The sequence below is a fragment of the Cynocephalus volans genome, chromosome 2, assembly GCF_027409185.1.
Source record: "Cynocephalus volans isolate mCynVol1 chromosome 2, mCynVol1.pri, whole genome shotgun sequence".
NCBI lineage: Eukaryota > Metazoa > Chordata > Mammalia > Dermoptera > Cynocephalidae > Cynocephalus > Cynocephalus volans.
The window spans coordinates 204,679,295-204,706,297 of record NC_084461.1 but is presented as its reverse complement, the minus strand read 5'-3'; the positions used below and the strand labels follow the sequence as shown (position 1 = coordinate 204,706,297).

At 54.9% G+C, this 27,003-nt stretch overlaps 3 protein-coding genes across 7 annotated transcripts; 2 read left to right on the top strand and 1 right to left on the bottom strand.

Annotated features, from left to right (window-relative positions):
* The first annotated feature begins 2,060 nt into the window (after positions 1-2,060).
* PLA2G3 (phospholipase A2 group III) lies at positions 2,061-6,566 on the top strand. The gene is made up of 7 exons (XM_063088257.1): positions 2,061-2,574; positions 3,597-3,729; positions 3,984-4,118; positions 4,390-4,697; positions 5,345-5,474; positions 5,583-5,699; positions 6,353-6,566. Exons 1-7 carry the CDS (start codon positions 2,061-2,063, stop codon positions 6,564-6,566), a joined length of 1,551 nt encoding a protein of 516 aa, XP_062944327.1.
* Positions 6,567-7,710: 1,144 nt separating this feature from the next.
* On the bottom strand, positions 7,711-16,870 carry INPP5J (inositol polyphosphate-5-phosphatase J). Of its 5 annotated transcripts, none has more exons than XM_063086863.1 (13): positions 16,766-16,870; positions 13,957-15,110; positions 13,476-13,589; positions 13,247-13,355; positions 12,921-13,037; positions 12,465-12,640; positions 11,983-12,094; positions 11,702-11,811; positions 11,374-11,557; positions 9,035-9,172; positions 8,796-8,873; positions 8,567-8,671; positions 7,711-8,371 (listed from the first exon to the last, which is right to left on the bottom strand). In XM_063086863.1, the coding sequence occupies exons 1-13, from the start codon at positions 16,868-16,870 to the stop codon at positions 7,868-7,870; spliced, it is 3,006 nt and encodes a 1,001-aa protein (XP_062942933.1). In that variant the 3' UTR covers positions 7,711-7,867. The 5 variants fall into 5 exon arrangements, with proteins under 5 accessions (XP_062942933.1, XP_062942936.1, XP_062942934.1 ...); XM_063086866.1 differs by having other exon boundaries at positions 15,049-15,110; XM_063086864.1 differs by lacking the exon at positions 12,921-13,037.
* A 7,378-nt stretch (positions 16,871-24,248) lies between these two features.
* On the top strand, positions 24,249-26,932 carry SELENOM (selenoprotein M). The gene is made up of 5 exons (XM_063084098.1): positions 24,249-24,491; positions 25,762-25,797; positions 26,020-26,054; positions 26,419-26,497; positions 26,582-26,932. Exons 1-5 carry the CDS (start codon positions 24,363-24,365, stop codon positions 26,738-26,740), a joined length of 438 nt encoding a protein of 145 aa, XP_062940168.1. The 5' UTR covers positions 24,249-24,362; the 3' UTR covers positions 26,741-26,932.
* The last annotated feature ends 71 nt before the right edge of the window (positions 26,933-27,003 follow it).

Below are 27,003 nucleotides of genomic sequence, written 5' to 3'. Positions count from 1 at the left end.
GAAACCAAGACCCGGAAAGGGGCAGGGACAAGCCCGAAGTTATGTGTAACCAGGTGGTGGCTGGGCCACTAGGCCCACAGTCTTCATCCAGGCAGAGCTGGCAGACATCACAGATGCCATGGCCCAAAAACCCTGGGACTTGCTTTCTCCTGGTTAAACTACTTCCTGCCTAGGAGCATCCCGAGGCTTTAGTGACAGTATTTTAGATGCCTTGGGGACTGGGCTGAGAGTCTCACTCAGAGTCCCGTGAGGTGATACTATGATTGTGCCTATCTGCAGATGAGGAAACTAAGTCTCAGAGAAGTGAAGACCTCTAAGACTAAGGTCACATGATGTCAAGACCCAAGCTGGGTCTGTCTGACCCTAAAAGCTGGGTTTCTGCTACGATACCTCCTGGCCGTTCCAGGTGACAAGCAGGGAGGGGCTCTGTAATATGGAAAAGGGGAGCAGAGGTGGATGGCAGTTCCTATAACAGCAGAAAGTACCAGAATGATGGTTTTCAAACATCAGAATCCTTCCCAGAGGATCTCCCCTTTGATCAGCGTGTCCTTGCTGCCCTTGGGAACCCCAGGACTCCCTACCATTCCTACCACCACTTGCTCTACTCCACACCCCCTTTCCCAACCTCTGGAGAGAAGGAGTTTCGCCCCTGGGATACCCCCACCCTCTTTCCCTTCTCTTCATTGTCCCCAGCTATGACCTTTGGGCCACAGGCCCAGGCTGGTTCTGAAGCCACAGAGATGGGCCTACCTGCCCTGCAGCCCCTTCTTCCTCTGCACAGTGAGCTCCCCTGCCCCAGCTCTGCCCCTGGATCTGTCTCACTGGAGCTCATCCTTCCGGAAGAGACTCAGATGGAGGTCAGGGGGAAGTTGGGGAAGTAGTAGGCTGGCAGGCAGATGGACAAACAAGTCACTGTCCTGGCCAGCCCTGACTCCCAGCCAACCCTCCAACTGCTGCACTCCCAGCCTCTAACTTCTCCCCAGCTGGGACCTGACACCTGAGGTTTTTCCAACCTCACTGAGCCCTCAGTTTCTTCATCTGCCCTATGGGTGTAAATACTGTAGCTTTACCAGATGGTTGGAAGCCAGGCTTGGGGCCACAGGTCAAGTGTGGGTATAGCCCCTCCCTGATGGAGAGACCCCTGTCTTGGGGGACACATGATGCCTGCTATGTCCTCCAGGTGGCCATAGTCCCGGAATGTAGGTGGCCACAGACCTATCCCCCCTGGGTCACTCTCTGCTCCTTTGGGGACTGTGGTTCCTTCAAATCCACAGCATCAGCCCTGCCCTATGTTGCTCTCAAGTCCTGCACTGGCTGTGTCTCCCCCATCTATCAGACCAGGAGGGTTGCTGCTGGGCCAGGATTGTGTTTCTAGTCTCGGGAAGTGGAGAGCCCTGGGGTGCTGTCCCCTGGGTATGCCAAGAGTCTTTCTAAGAACCAGGACTGAGGAGGGGGAGCACATCAGGTGGCCTGGGGATGGGCACTTCCATTCCTAGAAGCCTTGGGAGCTCCTAGGGTAGTAGCCCTAAGGCCCCAATCCTGCCCTCTCCTCCTTGACCCAGCCCAGGCCAAGGTCCATGGCTCTCTGCCAGCTTGGTGGAGGTGAGCGTGAGAGCCTCCACTGGGGTAGAAGGGGACAAGGACAGGTTCTGGGGTCTCTTCCAAGCCCCTGAACCCTCTTCCCTCTCCGCGGAGATGCAGAACTCCTGGCCCCGCCCCCATGGCCCAAGGCTTTGGCTCCCACAGTCCCCATCCAGGCGGGGCTGGCAGCAGGTGACTGGATGGTGCTGAGAAAGGCAGGGTGAGTGGGGGCGTGGGCCCTGGCAAGTGCCCTCCTCAGCCAATCAGCAGCCTGCCCAGCCGGTGGATTCGGTTACAAGCCCAAGATCACCCCATACTCCAGCCTCTTTCCTCCTCCTTCCGCAGCTCCATTCATTGGCCCTGCTGCACCAGGGCCTGCTGGGCACTGCTTCCGCTCCTGCTGCTAAACTACTGCCTCGTGGGACCGCCTAGGGCAGGCATCCCAGGGGCTTTGTCTGACCAGGCTGGGTCAGGGCAAAATGGGCATTCTGACAGAGCTGTTGCAGGTGCTGGGATTCCTGGGAGTGGCTCTGGGGGGCTCTCCTGCCTTCCGCTGGGACAGCACCTCCTGCCACTTGGCCAGGCCCATCCGTGGCAGCCCCCTGGGGTCCCTGAGCTTCCTGGGCAAGGATGCCCAGAGACTGGCCCTATTCCACGCCCACTGGGATGTGCACAGGAGGCTGCAGGCATGTAGCTGGCAGGACGAACCGGAGCTCACCAAAGTCTTCAGTGCCCTCTGCACTCATGAGACCACCCGGAGCTCCTTCATCCACACGCCTGGACCCGAGCTGCAGAGAGCACTGGCCACCCTTCAGAGTCAGTGGGAGGCCTGCCGCGGGCCTGAGGACAGGCCAGCAGGGGCCAGAGAGAAGCGGGCAGCAGGGCAGAATGGAGCACCTGGCCAAGGGCGCCAGCGAGTGAAGAGAGGCTGGACCATGCCTGGAACGCTGTGGTGTGGAGTTGGGGACTCTGCTGGGAACTCCTCGGAGCTGGGTGAGCCACGGGGGGGTGTGGGCTGGGGATCTGGTGGGGGAAGCACAGGCTTCAGCCTTGGCTCCCACTTTCCGAGGCTGTGTGTCCTTGGGGGAATGACTTGGCCACTCTGAACCTCGATTTTTTTATTTGTAAAATGGGGTTGACCATGAGTCTCATCATGGGATCCTTAAATGAGGTCATGGATGGGGAAAGTCTTACTCAAACCCAGGAATCCTCACCGATCACCATCCATGGGATGGGGCAGGCTGGGGTGGATCCAGAGGTGGCTGAGCCAAAAAGCCATGACCCAAGAGGAGGCTTTATGGGTACAGGGTGCCCAGTGGAACCAGCACCAAGACCAGAGGCCTGGGTTCAAATCCCAACTCAGCACATCCAAGCTGAACAAGTCATTTTCCCTCTCTGAACAGTTCCCTCACCTGTAAAATGAAGGTGACACCTCCCTCGTAGGGCTGCTGGGAGCTTGGGTGTGGGAAGTGCCAGGCATGCAGGAAATGCTCAGTAAAGGACGCTATTGCTTGGATGGTGATAAACACGGACGACTTTCTTGCACTCTCAGTACAGCTAGTCTGTACATATGTGTGGAAGGTTGAGGGAGGACTTGGAACCTGAGTCAGAGCAGGTTGGTATCCTGGCAACACTTTGTTGTGCCACTGTGAAAGGTTGCATCCTGCCTATTTGCCATCCCATTATACATACTTTCATAACTTTGGAGTTTTGTTTGTGACATGAGCTTGGAAACTCTGGAGGCAGTCTCCAATTCCCCTGAGGAAGCCCTTTCTATGTTCCAATGGGTGTGCTGCCCAGCACTTGGAGTTGCCCAACTGGGGCTGCAGCCTGTGTGCTCTCTTTCAGCTTTGAAACTGAGAGTCTCATGGAGAGTGGAGGGCCTGAGGCCCCCCAGGGCATTTGTGTCAGAGCTGGGGTGAGAACCAGGTCTCTGCCTCTTGATACCAGGTGGGCAGAGCTGGTGTCTGGTGCTCAGGACCCTGCTGAGGTGGTGCCCCCTTCCCTCCCAGCAGGGGTCTTCCAGGGCCCTGATCTCTGCTGCCGGGAACACGACCGTTGCCCACAGAACATCTCGCCCTTGCAGTACAACTATGGCATCCGAAACTACCGGTTCCACACCATCTCCCACTGTGATTGTGATACCAGGTTGGTGGCAGGCAGGGAGGGCTGGGGGCTCAGGGAATGGGTGGAGTTACCCAGTTCCTGGGTGTGGACATTGGGATTCCAGAGAATCCTAAAGATCAGCCAGCCCAGACCACACTGTTCAGGTAGGAAAGCTGAGGCCCAAGAGAAGGGACTCTTGGACTCCAAACCACCTGGCTGGTAGTGGCAGGGAGGGCTGGAAGAGGAGTCAGACAGCTTTCTGTGGTCCAGGGTTCTAAGTGTTGGCTCTGGGGCAGGTTTCAGCAATGCCTGAGGAATCAGCACGACTCCATCTCAGACATTGTGGGCGTGGCCTTCTTCAACGTGCTGGAGACCCCCTGCTTTGTGCTGGAGGAGCAGGAGGCGTGCATCGTGTGGTACTGGTGGGGCGGGTACGTGGTACTGGTGGGGCGGGTACGTGATACTGGTGGGGCGGGTACGTGGGTGCCTCTCTTGAGTCACTTCCCAGCAGAGGGGGAGCCCAGGCTCCAAGCCTGGTGAAGGAGGGCTATCTGTCTTGTCCTGCTGTCTTCTCCTCTGCATCCTGGGAGGGCCCCCCACAACCCATTGGGATGGGGGATGGGTCTGGCAGAACCTTGGTCTCCATGGAGACAACCCAGGCCATGTCTGGGTCACCAATTGCCACTAACTGTCACCCTCCAGGTGTAGGACGTATGGCTCGGTGCCCCTTGCTCGCCTCCAGCCCAGGACCTTCTACAATGCTTCCTGGAACTCCCCGGCTACCTCTGTGACTTCCAGCCCTCAGAGCTCAGCCCCTACCAAGCCTCGTTCGAAGCAGCACCCTCGGAAGTGGCTGTCGCAGCGGAAAGCATCCAGGCATCCCAGCAAAGCTAACATCACAGCCCTCCAGGCCCCCATGGCCTCCCCTAGGCCTGATGTGGCTCCTATAGCCCAGCCAGGGGTCCACCATTTAGGCTTCCAGGACCCACAGGGTGGCCTAAAACCTCAGGGTGAGCTTAGAACCTAATCTTGGGGATGCCTGATGTGAGGGGGTGTCCCTGTCTCTGTGTGTGTGTGTGTGGGGGGGCGTGTGTTGCCTTCTTTCCTGCTCCAAACACCTCCCAGGGTCTCCCAACTTCTCCCATCAAATCACACTGCAGCAAGGGATTTTCACAATTCACAAATTTGACCATGTCACTCCCCGCTGAATCCACCCACCATGGCTCCTGTTTACCACAGCTGATGATGTCCCAACACCCAGGGACCCTCAAGCTCGAAACTCCAGTTTCACAATTACTTAATTCTCAAAAGCAGCCTGCTCTCTCCTACCTCTGGGCCTTTGCACATACTGTTCCTTCTGCCTGAAGCACTCTCTTCTCTTCTTCTCTCCCAGCCTAGCTTAGCAGCCTGTGCCTCCAGGAAGCCTTTCCTGACCACCCTCAGCACTCTGAGCTCCCCCCACAGTGGTACTGCTGTGTGTGTGTGTGGGGGGACACTTCTGTATAAACGGCACTCTGAGAGCACAAAGGGCATGAGATGAAGGGAGACTGTGTTTATGTAGCTGAGCACATGTGCCAGTGTTTCTCCTGGATGGCAGTGGGCATTGGTTGGGCCTCTCTGGTGGACAGGGCTCCACTTACCACCAAACTTGCCCCAGATGCCCGCCGGGCCTGCCGCAGCTTCCACCACCTGGACCAGTGTGAGCACCAGATCAGGCCCCAGGAAACCAGGTTCCAGCTGCTCAACAGTGCCCGTGAGCCCCTCTTCCACTGCAACTGCACACGCCGGTGAGACCTCCTTGGACACTTGGGGGTAGGCTGCCTGCTGCCAGGCACTGGGAAGGGGCACCATGTGGGCAAGGCCCTACCCCAGCCTGAGCCTGCCTCTGCCCTCAGTCTGGCACGTGTCCTGAGGCTCCAAAGCCCACCTGCAAGTGCCACCATGCTTTGGGAACTGCTGGGCACTAACTGCTTCAAGCTGTCCCCTCCATTGGACTGTGCTGAGGGCAAAGGGTAAGTGATGGCAGAGCTAGGAGGAATGGGGGCTTCTCCCAAGGGGTGGGTTATCTATACCCACTTTGGGTACCTGGGCAGGGGTTGGGGAAAGGGGTCAGAGGGCCTCTGAGCTCCATCGCCAACATCCCTCTATCCCCTGCTGCCCTGGGTTCAGCTCTGCTGTTGACCTATGCGGGTTGCATCTTCACTCTATCATTTAATTCTTGTGTGACCCTGACAAGCTGATTCATTCCTCCAAGCCTCCATTTCCTTATCTGTAAAATGGTTGTAGAAGTGAAGGAAATGACTTATGTGATGCACGTAGTTGAAGGCCTTCCTGGCACACAGCAAAATGCTAGCTTAACTCTTACTCCTAATCCACAATCTCATTTGGATTCTGATTCTCCTAGTCAGGCCCACTACCATTCCCATTGCACAGGTGAGGAAACTGAGCCCAGATTGGCTCAGGTTTCCATAGCCAGCTAGTGGCAGAACCCAGGCCTCTGGGTACCAGTCCAGGTTTATTCTGCCCCCTCCTAGGTGTACCCCACCCCTCCTTCCCTTATTGGTCTCTGGCCCAGCCCTGCTCCTCTTTGGGCCTTGGTGCCCCTGTCTGCAGAGCAGGGTGGCATCCTTGCTACCCCTGCCCCCCACCTCTTCTCTCCCCACAGCTGTTCCAGAGACCCTAAAGCCATCAAGGTGCCGGCTCGGCATTTGCGGAGGCTGCAGCAGAGGCGATTCCAGCTCCAGGATAAAGGCACGCATGAGCGGCAGGCACAGCTTTCAGAGCACCTGGGGGCTTCCATTTCATTCTATGACCAATGCCTGCAGCTAACTGAGGCAGCTGGGAGACCTGAGGGGCAGCAGAAATCCTGGAGCCAGTGACCTCAGTTCCAGCTGTCCTGGGCACCAGCTTGGACCTTGCCCCTGGCTTTGTCAGGCCCTGAGAGTCTTGGCTTCCTTTCCATGGGTTAGACTGAAGCATAGCAGAGGATCTTGTGGACAGCCAGGAGGCTGGATGAGGGAAGACCTCAAGGCCCAAATGCTGGACCATGTCTCCTACTGTGCTGGGTAACCTTGAGCTTATGATACAACCCCTCTGTGTGAGAATGCAGCATTCAGGAGGCTCACTCTGATGCCCTGGGCTTGGGCCTTGCCAGAGAACTTCACATACAGATGGGATGGGGAGAGGGTAACTTATTGCAGCTACTCCAAGAAGTACCAGGAGGAGGTGCATGTATGTCCATGTTGCAAAATTAATACATGTTTCAAGAGCGTACCTAGGAGAGCCCTAGTGCCTGGCTGCCTAGGCCAGGGATAGCAGGTAGGGAATTAGGAATGTCTCAGAAGCACCTGCGTCTGAATCCAGGATGGGCATGGGGGTGTCTTTGGAGAGGGCTTCCCAATTCCCCTCTTCCTCCCATCTTCTAACAGCCACTGTGCCATTCCTGGCCCATTCTTTCTGCCCTAAACCTAAATTCTAATCTCCCCTGTTCCCTTGGGCAAGGGACCTCCCTCCCCGACTCTGAATCTGAGTTTTCTCCTCTGAAAAATGGAGTTGTAAGCAGGAGCTACCTCGTAAGGTTGTTGAGGATTAGGTGAACCAGTACATGTCCAGTGCTTAGCACCTAGTAAACATTCCCTCCAACACACAGCTAAACTGTGCTTTGGTGTCTGACCTTGAGAGGCTGACGTAACCTCTTGGAGGCCTAGGTTTATTCACCTGTGAAATGGGTCTAAGAATATCACCGAACTCACAGGTCTGTGGTGCAGATTAAAGGAAATGGCATATATAATGTATATAGCTGCTGCCTGGTAAATGTCAGTTCTATTATTCTCTTGTCTCTTTAGTCCCTGCCTCTGATTAGCCCCATCCCCAGACTGCTAACAATTTAGGAAGGAGCCGGGATTGAGGCTGGAGAATTTAATTCCTAATGGATGACTTCCAGGTTTGGTACATCTGCCAGAGCTCCCCCACTATTCCAGATGGGGAGCCCAAGGGGGCTTTGCTGATTGTCACAGTTGAGGTGCCAGGACCTAGTTTTGGGGGACCCCAGTTGGCCACCCCTGGCTGGGACAAATGGCAGGTACAGATACAGCTGGAGCAACAGCAGGAGAAAGGCAGACAGGTTTGCAGAAGATTGAAGCGGAGTTGGGACCACCTGGGCCCATCTGCCTGCCCAACCTCAGGGCCCCAGGCCCCCTTCTTCCAGTCCCTGCCGGCCCTGGGGGCTGGGGGACAGGCTTTCAGGGGACAGGGCCTCCTGATCAGGTCCCCAGGAGCCACCACCATGAGAGTCTACAGTCTCCAGGCGCAAGGAAGGCAGCAGACCCAGCCTTCTAGGCACAGCTGGTGGGAAGACCCAGGGGCCAGGCCCAGGGGGCCCCTCCTCACTACTGCCCCGGCTGCCACCGTCATTGCCCCTGTTGGGAGCCACCCGGGGCAGGCGGCGGCTCTGGGGTGAGGGGCTACGGCTGGCACCACGACGTTCCCGGGATGAAGGCCGTAGGGCAAGACTGGGAAAACGGGCCAGGCCCGGGCTGCGGCTACGGTGTCGCTTGGATTTGCCAGGGCTGGGACTGCGGGACTTGGGTGCTAGCAGCTCCATTGTGCTGTCATCCTCACCCTCCGAGCTGGTGCCTGAGCTGTCTGTACTGCTGCTGGCCAACTCCGAGGTGGGCAGTGAGATCTGCGGGTAGCGCTGGTCACTGAGAAGCTCAGCCCAACCCGGACACTGATGCCTCAGGGAACTACTCCAACCCTTCCCACTGGCAGACCTAGGGAGACTGGCCTACTAGTCCTAGGTCATGGAGCAGAATATAGAGGCTGTGTCATTTGAACAGGGTCTTTTGGCATCCCTGACCCTGCAGTCTGGCCTACTTACCTGGAAGGGTTCAGTGACACCAATGAGGATGCTGTGATTGTGGCTATAATAGCCCAGGATGAAGTCTCCATGGCCCTTGGGCAGTGATTCCTCACTGAATGTCACCTGGTGGGCCCAAGGGGACAGGCCCAAGTTGGGGTCAGGGAGGTAGCACCAGAACCCCTCGAGCTGGGTCCTGAAGTCCTAAGGGCAACGGGGACTTCCCCGACTTTCCCTTCCTTTGAAGTACCTGGTAGATATTCCCATCCACGTCTTCATGTTTGGCCCAGACATAAGCCACATAGTCCTTGCAGTGGCGGAAACCCACCTGGGGCGAAAGGAATCAGAGTTGGGACCCCTAATGCCTGATTCCAGAAGCCTCCCAGTGTGGCTCAAACTCTGGACAAGCCAGTGACCCCACCTTGGTTCCCAGCTGCTCCTCCAGACCCCTTTCTTCCCTGAGTCACTATCCACCCCTGTCCTTCTCACCCGGTACAAGCCGATCCAGTCCCAGGAGCTGCGAGCGAACACTGTTTCCATGCGGTACCTCGCCACAGCCTGCTCTGGCCGCACCCACTCATCTGTCACCTCCAGCCGTACCAGTGGCACGTCGTCCCTGAAGGCAAACTGCCCAGGCGAGGCAGGGGCAACATCAGGGGAGACCCTCTAGTATCCCACACACCTAGGTCTCTTGGGCCCGAGTCAGCAAAAATCTGCTGAGACAAAGAGCCTTTGAGGCCACTTCACAGACTGGGAAACTGAGGCAGAACAGGTCTAAGATAAATGCCAAGCTTCCTGCCCCCAAGCCTGGGCTCCTTCTGCCCACAGCCTCCTTAGGAAGTGAGTGAGAACACAGCTTTGAAGCTAGTGGACCCTGGATTTGGCCCTGGCTCTGTGACAGGTTATACAACCCTGTGTGAGTTCCTTGGCCTCTCTGAATGCCAGGGCCCTTGTCTGCAAACTCAAAGGCTCTTGTTTAACTCTTGGGGTTGTTCTGCAGATTCAATGAGATGCCATTTTTAACACATCCCATAAATTTCCCAGTATAACAGTAGGTGCTCAATAAATTATTTGCCTATATGCTAGCAAAAGAGACAGGTAAAGTCCTATGTCGCACTGGGTGGTCTGGGATAAGCTGAACACCCTTGAGCAGGAAAGAGCCCTGAATGGGAGCTGGAGTCCTCAGTTCATTTATAGGCTCTGCCACTAACTTGCTGTGTGACATCAGGCAAGGCCCTAGCCATCCCAAGACTCAGTTTCCCTACCCCAGTCTAAGTACTAAATAAGGAGCCACTAACTATTGCCTTGCCATCAGTCCATGAAGACAAATTATAACCATGAGTCTCCTTCCCCCAGGGTCAATCCAGGCCAACCAGGGGCCACCTGAATGGGTGAAGTCACTGGGGTGGCGGACAGCCAGGGTATTGGCTCCACCTCTATCCCTCAGCAAAGGGCTCAGGTGGTGTCAGCCTATGTCTTTGTCTGCTCCCCTGTTTGTCTGGTTTTGGGTTTCCCTTCCTCAGCTTCTGAGCCAACCCACTCTAGAAAAAACTGGCATATTCTCTTTCTGTCCTTGGGTTCCTAACAGCAGGATCTGGCCAGGGTGGGTCCTTGGAAATGCCCTCCAAAGCCTTGCAGGGTCAAAACCCCTGCTGAGCCCTATTCTGGCTGCATTGCCTTAGGTAAGAGACTAAAGTTCTCTGAGCCTCAATTTCCTCACAAGTAAAACAGGGAGGAGAGTTTGGACATTTCAGGGCCTACTGAGACATTCAAAGGGATGACATATGTAAAGCGCCCTGCACAGGGTCTGGCATGTGGTAGGTATTCAACAGGTAATGTGTTTTGAGGGACATAGTCCTGGACAAGGAGGGAAAGACAGCGTTGAGTGCCAAAAGGAGCAGTTCTCAAGGTGAGGTCCCTGATTCAGGGTTAAACCTCATGCCCAAGCCCTTTTCCAGAGGTCATAGGAGGCCAGGCACGGGCAGATTTCCATTCCCAGCTGAAGACATTGGCCAATGTCCCATTGCCTGATCACGTGACAAAGTTACAAGGAAAAACATTCTCTGGCCTGTAGGAATCCCTCTTATCAGATCAAGAGCCCAGAGTTGGGTTCCAGAGCTGAAAAGATGGGACCTACCCCACTCTGCCACTGCCAAAGCTGTGGGTGACTTGGGGCATGTGCCTACACCACTAGGAGCCTCAGATTCACTCTCCAAAAAAGACAGAGTTGAACTACATGGTCTCTCAGGTCTGGTTCTGATATTCTAGGAGTTTCCCTCTTTGGTTTGACAACCTGGGACCTCAATCCTAAATCCAATACTAAGTTATAGTAACTATTTAGAGTTTAGTTTTAAAAAAATATATATCCCTATTGCCCCTTCCCATCACTACCTCACTTTCATAATGCCTAGCATATGGTAAGATGGTAAGTACTCAGTAAATAATGAATGAGTATGAATTAATGCTACATAAAGGTTGAATAAACATGATTTTGCCAGTCTTATTATAAGTGTGGATTTTCATATAAGGTGCCCTAAACCTTTCCCAGAAGAAGTGACTTAGAGATTTGTGGGAAAGGCATGGGCTCTGAAATCAGAGTGGCTTGGGTTCAAATCCTAACTCTTCCTCTTACTAGATGTGTGATCCTGGGCAAGTGATGAATGTCTGTGAGCCTAAGCTTCCTCATCTGAAAATGGAGATCATAACCCCACTCCCACTCTGTGATGACAAATGGATGCTACATGGGTCAGGTGCAAGGGGTTACTGGTGGGCAGTGGGATGCTGAGTTGGGTCTAGGGATGTTATGAGAGGATGAGGCCAGGACTCACATGCAGGACAAACTGGGCGGCCACGGGCTTGTGGTCACTGACAGTGTATTCCATGTGGCTGCGGTAGCTGTGCTGGGTCACCTGGAGCCGGTGGCTCTCCCGTCCTGAGGGGCTGGGACCCCCACCTAGAGCCTTGACCTTCCACAGGATACGGTCCGTCCAGGCTGGCTTCCGCTTCTTGGCGCTGCAGTGGGCAGGGGTAGCCCAAGTTTCAGGGTTGGGGGTCAAGGCACAGCCCACAGCCTTGCCTCCTGCCCACCTTCCCACAGTCTTCTTTTTCCAGAAGATCTCACTGCACCTCCCCACCTCATCCCAGTGCTGAGCTCACCTGGTGTCATATTTGTTTGTACCCACATCAAACTTGAAGGTGGGAGCAAAGTTGAGGGGCCCCTCCTGGAAGCCCTTCAAGATGGGCCAGGTATTCTTGGCCATGTTGAGCTGTGGGAGTCCATGAGGGCAGAATTGGACAACAGCCTGGGTAGGCTCCTCCAGTACCCAGGGAGGGGGCAGAGCAGGTGAGGGCACGGAACATAACCTAAGGTACAAGTACATAGCCTGGGACATGCTCTGTCTGCTTGGGGGTTGGGGATTGGGGCTGGGGTTCCCCACCTGGTCCTTCTCCCAGAGCTGATGGAGCTGGTTGCTGTCGATGGCAAACTTGACGAAGTGCAAGTCGTAGCTCTCGATGCGGAAGTTCAGGTCCCCGAACCAGAACACGAGGCTATTCGGGGATCGGTGGGTCCACAGGGTGGAAGGATTCAACCCAGGTCCTTCCCGGCCCTCATCCAGCCCAACAGCACTGGCCCCTCTAGCGATGCAGTGGAGGTGTCAGAGCCTCCAGTCTGCCAAGGAGCAGAGAGGCGAGGGGGGCGGGTCTAGAGGAAATTAGGTTCCGGCCCTCAGCAAGGCCCTGCCCCTCAGTAAAGCGCCACCAGGAAGGGTCCATCCCTCCCCACCAAATTGTTATCTGCATTCATGTTCCTACCTGTAGCTTGGGTGGTCATTCACCCCCATAGGTCCCGCCTCCTCCACAAGCCCCACCCAGGGCCCCGCCCAATCTCCATTTGGCCCCGCCTCGGCCCGGCCCGTACTCGTGATCCAGAATGCCTTGTGCACCCGGCCCCTGGAATTGCTGGAGGCTGAGGATGGTCTGGAAGTCGTCCTTGCGCTGCTCCGCCTTGTCCATATGTGCGGGTAAGTGGCAGTTCAGGAAGCAGAGCATGTGCCCGAAGGCCGCCAAGCGCACGCTCACTCCGCCTTTGTTACCCTATGAAGACAGGGTCGGGCGGGCTATGGGCGGGGCCTAGGCAAGGAGGTGAGGCACTGGGCGGGGCGTAGAGAGGGATGCGGGTGGATGAGGCTCGAAGAGGGGTGGGTCCCCAGGGGAAGGGGCAGAACACTGGGACCCAGCTAGGAGAGAATAGGGGCGGGGTCTAGAAATGGGCTATGCTCTGGGAGGCGCAGGCTGCGGAACGGAGAGTGGGGAGGGGACTAATCTAGGGCCACCTTCGGGCCCTATTCCCTCCCGGGTCCGCTCCCAAGCTCACCCAGTAGCCACCCAGGCCAGTGCGCGTGCAATCGGTCTGCACGTCCCGCAGGAAGGGCAGGTGGTAGTACTTGGCGAACAGCAGCAGGATGACGCCCTGCATCCTCACAGTACTCACCTGCAGTAGGAGGCGATGTGGCTGGGGACAGGACACAACTCCCCCGCCCTCGCCCCTGCCTTTCCCCTGTCCTTAAGGTCTGCTCCTTCATCTTCCTATTTCATGGACCCAGCAACAGAGGCCTAGCGAGCCCCACAGTGAGTCAGGGCAGAGCTGGGGCGAGGAATCCAGCAGGGTCTCCGCCTGGACAAAGGCGAGGGGGGTGTTACCAGCACAAAGTTGAAGGGCCCCAGCGCGTCCATGAAGAGCTCGCTCCACTGGTCAGTGAAAAGAGCGTCCTTGAGCCGCTTGTTGATCATGGAGTTTACTTCCTGCAACCTGGGGAGGTTGTAGTGGGGTGGCCGTTGGATTGACTAGATGCCCAGAAGCCCCTGCCATGGGCGAGGGTCTGGGAGGCCCGAGGGGCTGGGGGGATGTCCACATGCCCTGCCCCCTCACCCTATGGCGATCATGTCTGCGCCGTCACTGTCATCACCACTGCCCAGGTGGAGGAGGGACATGACATCGTCTGGGGGCATGGCAGTGCCCACGTTCCATGTGACCACAGTGATCCTGTGGGCAGGGGCATAGGAGGGTTTCCTACTGGGCACCACTCCCTCACCCTCAACCTCCCTCCCATAGGGCTCTCTCTGGGGAGATAAACTGAGGCAGGTGTGGGTGTAAGCCCTTAGAAGGATCCGCATTGGGCCCAGCATCCCTCCTACCAGACTCTCCCAGGGGAGATCATTTCAGGGAGGGGCAAGTCCCTTAGGAGGGGATGCTGTCTTCTGAGGGTCCTAGAGTGGGCCCAGCATGCCCCCAGCCCCAAGCACTCTTCCTCAGGGAGGCAAATTGAGGAAGAATAGGCCAGCCACCCTGGAAGAATGGCTAGTCTCAGAGCTCAAGCCCCAATAATCTTTCTTGGGAGAGGGCTCCTCACCGGAAGCCAGGGTCGCTCTTGCAAGTAGGCTGAGCTGACCAAGAGGAGGACGACGAGGTGGATGTAGAAGGGGAGGTGGTGACCAGGGCTGGGGCTTCTTGGTCCTGAAGGTTGGGGCTCAGGCACCTGCCAGGCCCTGCACCCTGGGTGCCAGGCTTGGGGAGGGCCATCTCAGAGGCCAGGGGAACACAGGGAGAGCGGTTGGGGGAGCGGCTGGGAGATCGAGGTGGCTTGGGCAGAGGTAGGGGCATAGTCTGGCCTGAGGAGGTCCCTGGCTGGAAGGTAGGGGACAGAAGTCCAGGAGAGTGGGTGCCAGGCTCTGGAGGGCCTTGGCCCACATCCAAGGGCAGGGTCTGGGGTGGCCGTGACAGGACAGGATCCTCAGGGCTACTGCGGGGGGCCTCAGGCCGGGCTCGGAAAGAGGGGGAGAACCGGGGGTCCGGGGAGGCTTGGATAGAGGATGGGGAGCTCATAGGACCAGATGCCTGAGCTGTAGGCTGGAGATGCCCCTCAGAAGATGGGAGAGGTCTAGAAGCTGGGGTATCCCTCTGTCTAGCTGGTGTCCATCCCACAGAAGCTGTAGCTGATGCCGTGGGTGCTGGAGCCAGAGCCTGCTCCTGAGAAGGTGACAGAACTGGACTGGGCACAGGAGAAGGGCTGGATGGGGGCTGTAGAGGCTGTTCCTCAGAAGCCAGGGCTAGACTCAGACCTGAGGCTGCCAGTGCTGGTTTGGGTCCCATGGAGGTGAGTGGCACCTGCTTCAGGTCCCTGGAAGTTGGAGCCATACTGGGCCCCAGGGTTGCTGGGGGAGATCTCGGCCCAGCTGAGGCAGACATCACCAGCTGCCCCAGTGATGGAGCCAGGATTGAGCCCGAGGTTGCTGGGGGAGGCTTTGGTCCAGCTGAGGCAGATATCACCAGCTGGCCCACAGTTGTTGGAGCCACGCTGGAACTGTGGTGGTCAGGAGCTGTTTTCTTCCCTCCAGGGGTAGACAGTGGAGCCAGGATGGGTCGGGGAGATGCCAGAGCCTGCTTTGGCCCCTCTGAGGAAGGTGACATAGCTGCTCGTGGCCCCACAGGTACCGGAGCCAACCTTGGTTCCGTGGGTGCTAGGGTTGCATTCTCCTTTGCTGGGAGCTGAAAACTTGAGTCCACCTTGCAGAGGACAAATCAAAGACTCAGGGTGACCCTAACCAGGGGATTGGCTCCCAATTTCCACATAGACCCCTCAGCCCCATCTAGCTAAGAAAGGGACATCTTTCTGAGGAAGTTCTTCCTACTATCTCATTTCAATCCATTCTGCTGCAGGTCAGCTTCTCTTTTGGAGGAGATGAGATGCAAAGCTTTATTCCCTCCTTCAAGTCTAAAACCTCTTTCACAGATGGGAAGGCTGAAACTCTGACTCAAATGAGGCAGAGTGTGAACCTGAACCTGAGGGCTCTCCTTGTCTTCCTGGCTGGCACCCACTGCCTGCCCACTTTGGGCAGTTTCTCTGGGCAACCCTCCCACTGCAGTCCCTGCAGCTCCCCGAGCCAAGGGAAATGACCTGATATCCCAGGTCTGCCCACTCTGGGCACACTGGGTCCAGCCTGTTAAATATCTCCCCCTTCCTCCATGGTGCCCAAAAATGCTCAGTTTCCCCCTACCAAACATCTCAGACTTCTTGATCACAACCCTCTGTCCTCTCACACATTCCCAGAGCTCTCTGCAGGGGCAAGAGCTGGGGACTGAGACTGGCCATGCTGATTCCAACCTCAGCGCTATGTGACTTTAGGCAAGCACCTCTCTGCCCAGGGCCTCAGTTTCCCTGTCTGTAAAACAAAGGGATTGGGTGAAGGGTCCCTGGCCGCACCATATTCTGAGGAGACTTTGCTTCATATTCTCTGCACTTATGAACCCAACATTTGCTAGAATTCCATCAAGCCCTGTGGAATAGTCCATCCTCACCAAGTGTGAATCTAACATTCAGAGCAAGTCCAGGATTCTAAGTTGATCCTGATGTCACACCTCTCCGTGCCCAGTTTGTGCCCTCTTACCTCCTCTCCCCTCTCCCCTATCTGTGAGGACAGGCAAGCAGATATCCTCTTTATGTCTGGCAGTTGTGTGTGTGTGTGGGGGCAGCTAGTGGGACTGTGAAGGGACCTCCTCTCCCTTCCCCACCCATCCTCTCTTTCTGTTGTCCCCTGTCTCCAGAAGACAGGATAAAGCATCTTTGCCATGGAGGGCAGAAGAAGGTCTACACTTTCTCCAGGGTGGCCCCATCCCTGCCTCCAAAGATGTAGTTTTGTCTCTGTCCCATGTCCTTCTTTGTTCAGAGAACCTGAAACTCTGCCTTCACCTCCATTCCCAAACTCAGGTCTTTAAGGCTGCATTTTGGGCACCCTCCTTGGCTCCAAGTGTCCCGCCATGTGCCCCCTCCCCCCAACCACCACACCGCCTCCAGCACTAACAACTTAGACATCCCAGATGTCACAGTTTTAGTCCTCTGAGACAAGCCCCCTCATTTTGCATTGGCTCAAAAAAGAAAAGCAACTTGCCCAAGGTCATACAGCAAAGCTGGAGCACAGCTGGGTCCCCTGACACCCAGCCCGGGGCTTTTCTGGGGGCTCCTGGAGATGGCAAACTCCATCTCTCCCTGGGCATCTTGTTCCTGCCCCTTAGCTCCCAGGGTGCCCTCTTCACCTAGCCCACGCTTGGTGTGCGGAGGAAAGTACCAGACCCTCAGCAAGGGGCACCAAGGTGCTTGCAATGTGTGTGGGGGTGTGTAGGACCAGGGATCAGGAATGAGGGCACTGTTTTAGGGGTCTTACCTTGGAGGTTGCCCCAGTTTGGGAAACGCCATGGGGCATGGGCAGGGAGCCCAGGCAAGCCTGTATCCCTGGCCTCCTGCTGCCTCGGCCGCTCTGGCCCTCCATGTCTGCAGCCCCCAGCAGCCCGGGCTCCCTTGGGCTCTGGCTCCAGCTCCTCCGCTCCCGGGAACCAGTGATGTCATCAGCTGCTTCAACCTGCTGAGAATTTAAAGGCACAGTCACCCACTTCCCAGCCTGAAGGTGGCCTGGAAATCCTTCAAGCTGGCTGCTGAGGCTGGAACAGCCAAGGGAGGGGGGAGGTGGGAGGGAGAGAGGAGAAGGGGGAGTGTGCACATCAGTCTGGCCCCGATCCCAACTGAAAGCATGGAGGAGGCTGTCTGCCTCCACTCTCCCGCCAGTAAGCCACGCCAACCTTTGCTCCAGGGAGGGGCATTACACACCTGCAGGTAAGGCAGGAACAGGTGGTTTGGAGGTTGATATCCTTTCCAGGGCCTCAGTGACACCTGAGTTGGTGTCCTGATACTGTGGCCTTCCTGACTCCCTGCCAGTTCAGGGCTTGCCCTGGCCCCCACCCTTGCCCCATTTTCAGGCCTTGGTGCCCTCCCCGCCTCCCAACTTCACTCCTCCCCCAACCCCTCACCTGGCTCTATCCTTCCCATCCCAGAACCAGACACTCAGGCTCCAGCCACTGAAGTCCTTTCCCATCTCAGCCTCAGCACTGGTCCCCCCTCTTCTGCAGACACTTTGTTGCCCTCAGATATCCCCACAGCCAGGCCTGTCCCAGCTCAGCTCCTCTCAGCTTTCCTCTCTCCAGTAATCACTGGGTATGGTTTGGGAGGGAGAGTTGCTCAAGGTCACTTGGGGAACTGGTAAGGTCTCCTGAATTTCAGTAAGGAAACTTAATGACCCAAGACCAGCACAAGCCAATTATGAGTATCAGGGGGAAGGTAACTGGGGTGGAGAAGGGCCCAGCAGTGGGGAAATGAACTGACAAGAGGGTCAAAAACAGGCCTGAGAGCTCCTGTGGCCAGGACCCAGCAGAGGGCCTGGTTCCCAACAGACACAGGGGAGTGTTTGTTGAATGAATGAATGAATTAGAGGAGTGAATGACCGAAGAGGGTCAGGTTTGTCCAGGGATGACCAAGGGCTCTCTACTTTAGCCTCTTCTCCACTCCCACTCCTATCTGTTAAGCAGTCCCTGAATTCTGGGTTGCTGGATTGCTTAGAGAGGAGTGATCCACCCAGTTTTGGCAGAAAATGTCCACCAGAGTTCTGTGACCAGAGCTCCCTGTTGGTCAACAGTCATATCTGCATCTTCGTGGGCCTGTGCAGTCCCCTACGTGAAGGTCATGTGAACAGATGCCTCATTCTGTTCTCCTGGATGGGCTTCCCACCTCTGCTTGACTGTCTCTGGGTCTAGTCTGTATTTCAGGCCCAGAGTCTTTGTGAGGCTGGAATTTGCAGGGGCAGAGACTCAGGCCATATTAAGGTGCTGGGATAGAAAGGTCTTTGAACAGTGATAGTGGAGATGACAGTGGTGATGGGGAGGTGATTGCAGAGGTGCACGAGATTATGTAGGTAATTATGATGACAGAAGTGGGGGACTGACAGTGATGGAAGTGAAGGTGGTGGAGGTGATGTGATGGCAATGGTGGAGGTGATAACAAAGGTACAGATTATGGTGATGGTGGAGGTAGAAAAATGAGGGGATAGTGGTAGTGGGGATGAGGGTGGTAATAAAAGTGGAGGAAAGAAGGAGCCGGAAGAGATGTTGGGGATGTTGTATTGATGGAAGAGGTGGTGGTGAAGTTGAAGGTGAAGGTCAGGGTGACAGGGAGGGAGGATATGAGAATAAACATGGTGGTGATACTTGGGTCATCAGAGAGGGAAGGAGAATTTGAACTCACTCTGCTCAGCCCTCTGACTCCTATCTCATGAATGAGAAAACTGAGGCACCCAAGAGTACCCAGCTTCTGATGCAGTCCTAGAGGGGATGGGGGCAGATCCAGGCCCCTGGGACCAGTCCTAGGGCTCAGCCATCTAGGGCTGGGACAGGGCCATCAATGTCCTTTGGAAGCCAGGCGAATGTCATACAAATGGGTGTGCAGAAGTCCTCTCTGTCCCAAGGGGGCAATCCACCCCCTCCCTGAGCTCAGACCCTACAGGGGACTTTGTTTCTGGCCCTGCCACTGACTTACTTGGGGAGGTCACTCAGATTCTTGACTTGTTTAAGGGAGATAAAAATAGTAGATACCTCCTAAGTTTGCTGTGAAGATTAAACAAGACAATACATACAAGACAATACTCTATGTTTAACACAGAGCCTGGCACAGCAGGTTCTCGGTAAAGGAGGCTGTTCTGTAGTTATCATCACCATCATCACCATCATCATCATCTACTACAACCTGCCCATTGGGTGGATGCTGAAACTGAGGCTTGGGTGGTTGTACTCCTGGGAGGAGAGGAAGGGACTCTGAGACCCAGGCTGGCCTTGCCACGGGAAGGGGGTGGGGGGCAGACCCCGGCTGAGAAGGGAGTGGTTAGGAGCTATATTTGAACTCCTGGTGTGATGACTAAGGAGGTTGATAACAGGCTCTGGGGCTCAGGGAGGCAGGCTGGGGGCAGCTGCCAGAGAGAACCGCCTCCCTGGAGATGGCTGTCTCTGGAGGTCCTTTCTGGCTTCCTCCCTTCCCTCACTCTGGGGGTGGGGTGGTATACTGAGGCAGAGGGTGCAGCTCATCCAGCCCCCTCCTGGAAACTCTTAGTGCTACCCTTTCAGCTGCTGGGGTCAGGGACAGGAAGGGAGGATGCTGGTGGCTGACAGATTATCTCATTTACTCCTCATATTAACACTGTGAGTTTGGTAGTAAGACCCCCATTTGACAGAGGAAGAAACTGAGGCTCAGGGATTACACAGCCAGTGGAGAGGACAGAGCATGAGGCTCCTAGGGTGGCAGTGGATAACTATCCCTTACAGAGGAGGTGACCACTAAATCCCTTCTTTGAAGGAGAGTCCATGTTGCTAAATTGAAGAGGAGACACACCCTGGGAAGCAGAGAGCATAGCAGGTACAAAGGTGTGAGGTATAGAAGGTTCTAGCTGTAAAAGGATGCAAAATTTGGACTTGTGCCCTCCTGGCCCTTTGACTTACCATGAGCAAGGAAGGGAGAGAAGTCTTTCTTCTTCCTCTTTCCTCTTCCTCACTCCTCTTTCCAGGGGCACCTGAAGATGGCAATGGTACAGAAAGGCCTGTCCCCCTTCCTTTCCCTCCCTCATCACCCTGACCTAGGCCCACCATGAGGGAGGTCACACTGTGGCCCTGTTTGAGAAATGTCTGTGAAGGTATAGAGGTGATACAGGGTATTGAGGAAGGTGGAAGAGGTAAGCACCAGGGAGGGCACGAAGGAGCATTTCTTCGCCCAAGGCTTCACTCAGGGTTCCTTATTGGAAACAAGTGCCACATGTTATGTCATTGGCCCTTTGTTCCCATCCTCTGGGGCAGGTGTCATCCCCACCTCCCATTCTGCCACTAATGAAAAGGGCTCAAGGAGGAGGAGTGACTTTCCCAAGGTCACACAGCTGGGACTGAGCTCAGGCATCCCTCCTCCCTTTCTCCAGCTTCCCCTCCTCCCAGGCAGCCCAGCACCCGCTGTCAGCTGCTCTGAAGTGAGTGGCTATTTTTATTCTGGTGCGAGGGGATCTTGAACAGCAGAGCCATGTAGGTTAGAAGGCTCTAGGACACCCAGCCTCAGTTGGCAAGGGCAGAATTACTGCAGGGACCAGTCCCTGCTAAGCTTGCCTGGGGCCTCTCATTTCTTGCAGACTGACCTTCCCTGGGTTCCCATGTCTCCAAAAACTTTTTTACTGGGGCTCAGAAGAGAGTATAGAGCCAGACTAAGACCTGGTTATGGCCCTGATTGATCCTAGATCCAACTTGAGCCCTAATCATGGTGTTGACTGAGCCCTGACCCAATGCTAAGACTGAGCCTCTACTCTAGCTCTATGTTGAGATCTGACCATTGCCTTAGGATGAGCCCTGACTCTAGTCACATACTTAGCCCTGATCCAAGCCCAATTAAGGCTGATCCCAACTTGAGACCTTGATTCTGGATATAGGCAGAGCCCTGATCCTAGCCTAAGACTGAGCCCTAGGCATAGACTGAACTCTAACCCCAGTCCAGACTCACCCTTATTTTAGACTGAACCCTGACTCCGGTGGAAGATTGAGCCCTGATCTTGATCACAGACTAGCCCTGAGCCTCATTATTGACTGAACCCTGACCTCAGACTGAATTCTGTCCCTGGGTCACACAACTCTGGTCACATACAGAGCCCTGACCTCAGACTGTGCTCTGAATCTGGTCAAAGGCTGAGCCCTGAGCTTAGTCATTGGTGGAGCCATGACCCTGCTCATGTACTGATCTTGGTCACAGACTGAAGACTAAGTCTAGTCATTGACTGAGCCCTGACTTCAGCCCCAGAGTCACTTCTAAACCTGTCTTTAAGGTATGGGCTGACCCTGACCCTATATGAGCCTGCCCTTAACCCTTTCTGAGTCTGACCCCACCACAGACTAATCTCTAACCCCAGTCCCACTCGAGAAAGGCTGCTGTCCTAAATTACATGCTGCCACATAAGGGCATGGATTACAAGCAGAGATCTATCCTGGGACATCTTGGGCCTCCCATGCTGCTGATGTTAGAATGTTCCTGGTACTACTGTGGTCACTGTCTCCACTGTTGGTTCCATTGGCTGGCTGGTCAACCCTCAGCAGCCCAAGCTGTGGTCCCTACAGGCTGCAGTGTTCAGGTTAATGCAATGAGAGTGGTTTGGTGGCATCTGTCCAGCAAACCACAAGGGCCCACAGGGCGCAGGGGTTTTGCTCTGCCAGCAGAAAAACCACAGGCTTTGTGGGGCCTCTGGCTTCAGTCACTCTTGGGGCCCTTTCTGGGGTGGGGTAGAAGCATAGGGAAACAGTGGGATAAGTCCCATTATTTTTGTAAGCAAAGTTTACTATTTGTGTTTGGCTAAAACATGTTTATTATAGAAAATACAGAGTAAAGTGTAAAGGAGGAAAAAAATTCACCTACAATTTCATCCACCAAGAGAGGACCATTTTGACTTTCTAGATTGTTTCCTTCCTTCTAGATTTTTTTTTTGACATAGATGTATATATTTATATATATATTTTATAAAATTGGTTGGCTACTGAGTTGCTGACACAAACTCATCTCTCTCTTCACAGGAACTGGAATATGATGGATGCTGCCCACAGCTTCAGGAATGGGTCCCAACTGGTTAGGCCAATGAGCAATTCCCATTCCCCAGACACATGATTGGATCATTGATGGGCTAGTGAGATATAAGGAGACATTTGTGGAGAGCTTTTGGGAAAGAAAGCTTGTTTTCTCTCCTGAGGAGGTTACCAAAAATGATGATCTCTCCCCCATTAGATGTGAGTGAAGAAGACTGTGGCTCTGCTTACTGCTGGCAGCCACCTTGACACCATGCAGATGATTGGCCAAAGGATAAGCTGACACTATGGAAAGCTGAATGGAGAGAAACCAGGTTTTGGTGACTTCATCAACTGGATCAAACCTCACCTGAAGCCCTCTCTGTCATTGGACTTTCAAAAACTGAGCCGACAGATTCCGTGTATTGTTTAAGCCAGTTTAAACTTGTGTGATTTGCAAACAGAGCATCATAATTCCCAGCTGATATTACTATATTACTGTTTCATAGCTTTTTTTTCCAGTTATTTAATACAATAACTATGAATAGTCTCCATGTCATTGAACACTATGCTACATCATTTTAAACAGCTGCATGGCTTTCCATCCTGTTGAGGTACCATAATTTATTTAACTCATCCCCTGCTGTGACATGCTTAGGTTGTGTCTCCCATTTTTCACCATGAGGTAGTGTTCTGATAAACACTAAATAAAAATAAAGGGCCGAGCCCGTGGCGCACTTGGTAGAGTGCTGCGCTGGCAGCGCGGCGACGCTCCCGCCGCGGGTTCGGATCCTATATAGGACTGACCGGTGTACTCACTGGCTGAGTGCCGGTCACGAAAAAACGACAAAAATAAATAAATAAATAAAAAAATAAAAATAAAAATGAAAACATTTAGTGGAACAACAACAAAAAAGTAAGCTTGGGTGAATTAATACTTCCTCAGCAGTAAATGCAGTGTTGGAGATAGCCTAGTATGCCCATAGTCTGGACAGAACCAATCATATTTACCACATCCTCATGTATTTATAAAAAAATTGGTATTAAAAAACAACTCTAAGCCTATTATTTTTATGTCTTTACAATCAAGGCAGTGAAAGGGAGGTAGCAAGATGCAAGCAAAGGGCTCAGTGCAGACTTGAATTATCCATGAGGCACAGTAAGCTCAGTGTCTAGGGCCCATGATACTTTTAAGAGTCCACGAAAATGTTTTAATTTTAATTTCTTTTAAAATTAGAAGGAAAACATATAATAATAATAATGTAATGATTCCAGCCTGGATTATACTCATCTTTTTACCAAAGCAGTTGTAAAATCCAATTTTTAATATATATATTTTAAATGGTGGAAGGGGCCCAGGAAGGCAAAACTACCTAGGATCCAGGAAGGTCATAGTGCAGCCTTGGTTCAATGTTAAGAAGATTCACTAAATCAGTGGGAAAGAGCACAGTGATCGACTTGCTGTTTCTGCTTAATGCACTTTCCCCAAAGTGGCATCCTGATCTAGCTATCTTGGTTCTTTTTTTTTTTTTTTTTTTTTTTTAAAGATGACCGGTAAGGGGATCTCAACCCATAGCTTGGTGTTGTCAGCACCACGCTCAGCCAGTGAGCTAACCAGCCATCCCTATATAGGGATCCGAACCCGTGGCCTTGGTGTTATCAGCACCACACTCTCCCGAGTGAGCCACGGGCCGGCCCTTAGTTATCTTGGTTCTGTTGAGATGATCACAGAGACCTTTCCAGTTAAAATCCCAGATCCACAGCTTAATCATTTCACTTTTCTGAGTCTGTTTCCTAATCTGCAAAACGGAGTTCATGGGACCTTTCTGAAGTAAGGAATGAACTGTCAATGAAAGCTAACATTGTCTCAGGCACACAGGGCAGTAATATTCCATTACCACAATGTGTGCTTTAGAGAATAGAAATCTTGATCGGAATTTCGTCCGAATAAATAAAAAGCACAAACACGGATTCCCCAAGCGTCAGTTTCCCCATCTTAAAGTCGAAGGTCTGGTCCAGAAACTCCCGTATTTGTCCGCGTCCCACCTGCACCCCCTGCCGGCGTGAAGCGGTACTGTCTGGCTGCATCCCGTGGAAGAGTCCACACGCTCGGTCTGCAGAAGGAACGTGCACACTCTCGGCACTAAGAACGTAAAGGACCGACGGCCAGAGCGGAGCCGGGACGGCGCCGGGAGCTCGTTGGAGGCACCCATGTGAGCTCTTGGGCGGAGACCGGACTTCGGGGCTGTGGTCTCTGCTGGGGCGGGGCCAATAGCGGGGGCGGGGCCAGCCTGCGGGCCCAGACGTGGCGCAGCGGCCGGGTGGTTAGCCTCCAGCTTGCGGATCTTCTTCGGCCGGGTTCCGATGCGCCTCTTGCTTTTTCCGCCGCCTCTCCTGCTGCTTCTGGCGGCGCTTGTGGCCTCAGCCACAGCTGCCATCACCTACCGGCCGGATTGGAACCGACTGCGAGGCCTGGCCCGGGCCCGGGTAGAGGTGAGTGCGTCGGCCCCCAGCCCCGGCTCCACCGTTCCCCAATCTGCAGCCCCATAACCTTGGGACCACAGCCCCACTCCGGCTCAGGACCACCCCGACCCCTGAGTTCCTACCCACCCCCACCCAGGGCTGGGACCATCCCTCCTGTTCCCCAGCCCCAGGATGCCCCAGCACCCACCGTGGCAGCCCGAGACACCCGACCTTGCTTTGCGGCCTGGAACTCCAAACCCTTCCCCACCTCCTCATCCGGCCAGACAGCGGCCCCCAGACACATTGATCCAATCACCCAACTCTTCTCCGGCCTGTGACTCTCCCAAACCTACCCCTTGGAGCCCAACTTCCCATCCCCTCCCCCCCCATCACTCCACTTTTTCCTGGAATTCTTCCCTTACCCCAGTTCCAGGGCTTGGGGCTCTAGAGAGTCTTTATTCCTTCTTCTGGGGGGAGGGAAGACCTTCTGAGCTCCTCCCTCCACCATGCGGGAGGCAGGGAAGGGCGCCGGGAACTCGGCTACCAACACTAACTCTACAGCTCCGCTCCCCACCCAACCCCCGCCAAGAAATCCCCCTCCGGAGTCTTGTCCTGCTATGTGACTTGGACCATCACAGACCCTCTCTGGGCCTTAAGTTTTCTCTCTGACAAAAGCCGGTAGGTAGGATGAGAAAGGCTGGGAATAAGTGGTCCTGGGGTCTGGACTCCTGCTGGAAGGTGTGGAAGGTGGCTTCCTTAGGGAATGGAGGGAGGGGCCCTCTCATCCTTCCATATCAGGGAAACAACCAGATGGTCTGTGGGGTTGGGCGGCAGGTGGCAGGCAGGGCCAGCTCTGCATGCGGTGGGGTAGGGACCAGATGGCAGGTGTGGTTCTGAGGGCAGTTCTGAGCTGTTTCCTTCTGGTCTGCCTTCACCCTGGGGTTTCAGGGGCCAAAGACCAGGCTCAGGTCTGTATTGCCTGAGAGAAGTAGGGTGGTCATTTCTCCTGGGCACTGGGAGTGAGTCAACAGTCAATACAGTGTGCAGGCAAAAACTCCAAGGCTGACAAGCAGCCTGCAGGTCTCTGGCCTTGCTCTCCTTTTCCCCTGGTGTCTCTAGGCCTGATTTTCCCCACCTGTACAGTTTCCCCTTCTGCCCACAAGGGCCCTCCATCTACTTCACACCCTGGGAACTGCTGTTCCAGGGATAACTCACAGCCCAACCCAGCTTGGAGATGAGGATGAAATGGTATTGGGTAGATGTGAGGGACTCCTGACATTCCATTTTGTTCCCTCTCCAGACCTGTGGGGGATGACAGCTGAACCGCCTAAAGGAGGTGAGTTTGAAGGAAAGGGTCCCCAGCTCTGTCCTTCCTGAGCCTCTTGGGGAATGGGCAACATGGTCCCAATGATTGGGGGCAGCGGGAGGATCCCTGGGCTGGGAGTCAGGAGCTTCCACTTGACTCATTCTATGACCTCAATGGGCTTCAGTTTCTCTTCTGTTCCTGGGGGATGCGGTGTGTGGGGTCATGTTCTCTGATGCTCTGGTTCCTCCCCAGGTGAAGGCCTTCGTCACCCAGGACATTCCATTCTAGTATCCTCCTTCTGTTCTGGGCAGAGGAAAATGGGGAGGGCATCTGGGAGAATCTCCTTCCACCTAACTTCACAGATGGGGATGACAAATAGTTTTCATCTGGCAACTGGAATTGATTGGTAGTGACTGGCCAGAGTATTCTGAGGTGGTTTCCAAGTTGGGTAGGCAAGAGAGATTGACTAGTGATGACTTCCAAAGAATGGAGAGAAGGACCCTTTCTTTGAATTCTAACTTCCTCACGTGTAAATTGGGATCCCGGTCCCACCCGAGCGCTCAGCAAAGGAGGCGGTGCTGTTTACATCGGCAAGGCCCCGGGAGCCCCCCTTCCTCTGCCCACCACTACCCCCCTTAACACCACTTCCAGCCACAACCTGGTGATGAAGCACCTCCCTGGGGCCGACCCCGAGCTCGTGCTGCTGGGCCGCAGGTACGAGGAACTGGAGGTAAGTCCACCGAAGGGAGGCAAGGCGGGAGGGGCAAGAGGCGGGGCTCGGCGCGCTGACCCCGCCCCTCCCCTCCCCTTTCAGCGTATCCCACTCAGCGACATGACCCGCGTGGAGATCAACACACTGGTACAGGAGCTTGGCTTCTACCGCAAGGCGGCGCCCGACGCGCAGGTGCCCCCCGAGTATGTGTGGGCGCCCGCTAGGCTCCCTGAAGGAGCTTCGGACCGCGCCGACCTGTAGGTCCGGGGGCGCGATGGAGCTGGGCCACCCTGCCTGAGCCCTGGAGACAGAATGAAGCGCTCAGCATCCCGGGAGCACTTCCCTTGTTGAGTGCCGACGCCACGTCCCCGAGCCAGAAGGAATGGGGTTGGGGAGGTTCCTCCCAACCCCCCTTTCTTCCCTCCGCAGCTCCACTAAATCCCTTACACCTGAGGCTCGACTCCTTCCTTGCTGCAGGCAGGTGGGGTGGGAGGTCGGAAAACAAGCCCCTGAATATCCTCGAG

Coding starts and splice junctions, on each gene's coding strand:
- PLA2G3 (XM_063088257.1), top strand. CDS start 2,061: ATGGGCATTCTGACAGAGCTGTTGCAGGTGCTGGGATTCCTGGGAGTG. Junction 3,730..3,983: donor CACTGTGATTGTGATACCAG/GTTGGTGGCAGG, acceptor GCTCTGGGGCAG/GTTTCAGCAATGCCTGAGGA. Junction 4,119..4,389: donor GTGTGGTACTGGTGGGGCGG/GTACGTGGTACT, acceptor GTCACCCTCCAG/GTGTAGGACGTATGGCTCGG.
- INPP5J (XM_063086863.1), bottom strand. CDS start 16,870: ATGGAGGGCCAGAGCGGCCGAGGCAGCAGGAGGCCAGGGATACAGGCT. Junction 13,038..13,246: donor GGCCCTTCAACTTTGTGCTG/GTAACACCCCCC, acceptor CTCCTACTGCAG/GTGAGTACTGTGAGGATGCA. Junction 11,558..11,701: donor ACAAACAAATATGACACCAG/GTGAGCTCAGCA, acceptor TGCCCACTGCAG/CGCCAAGAAGCGGAAGCCAG.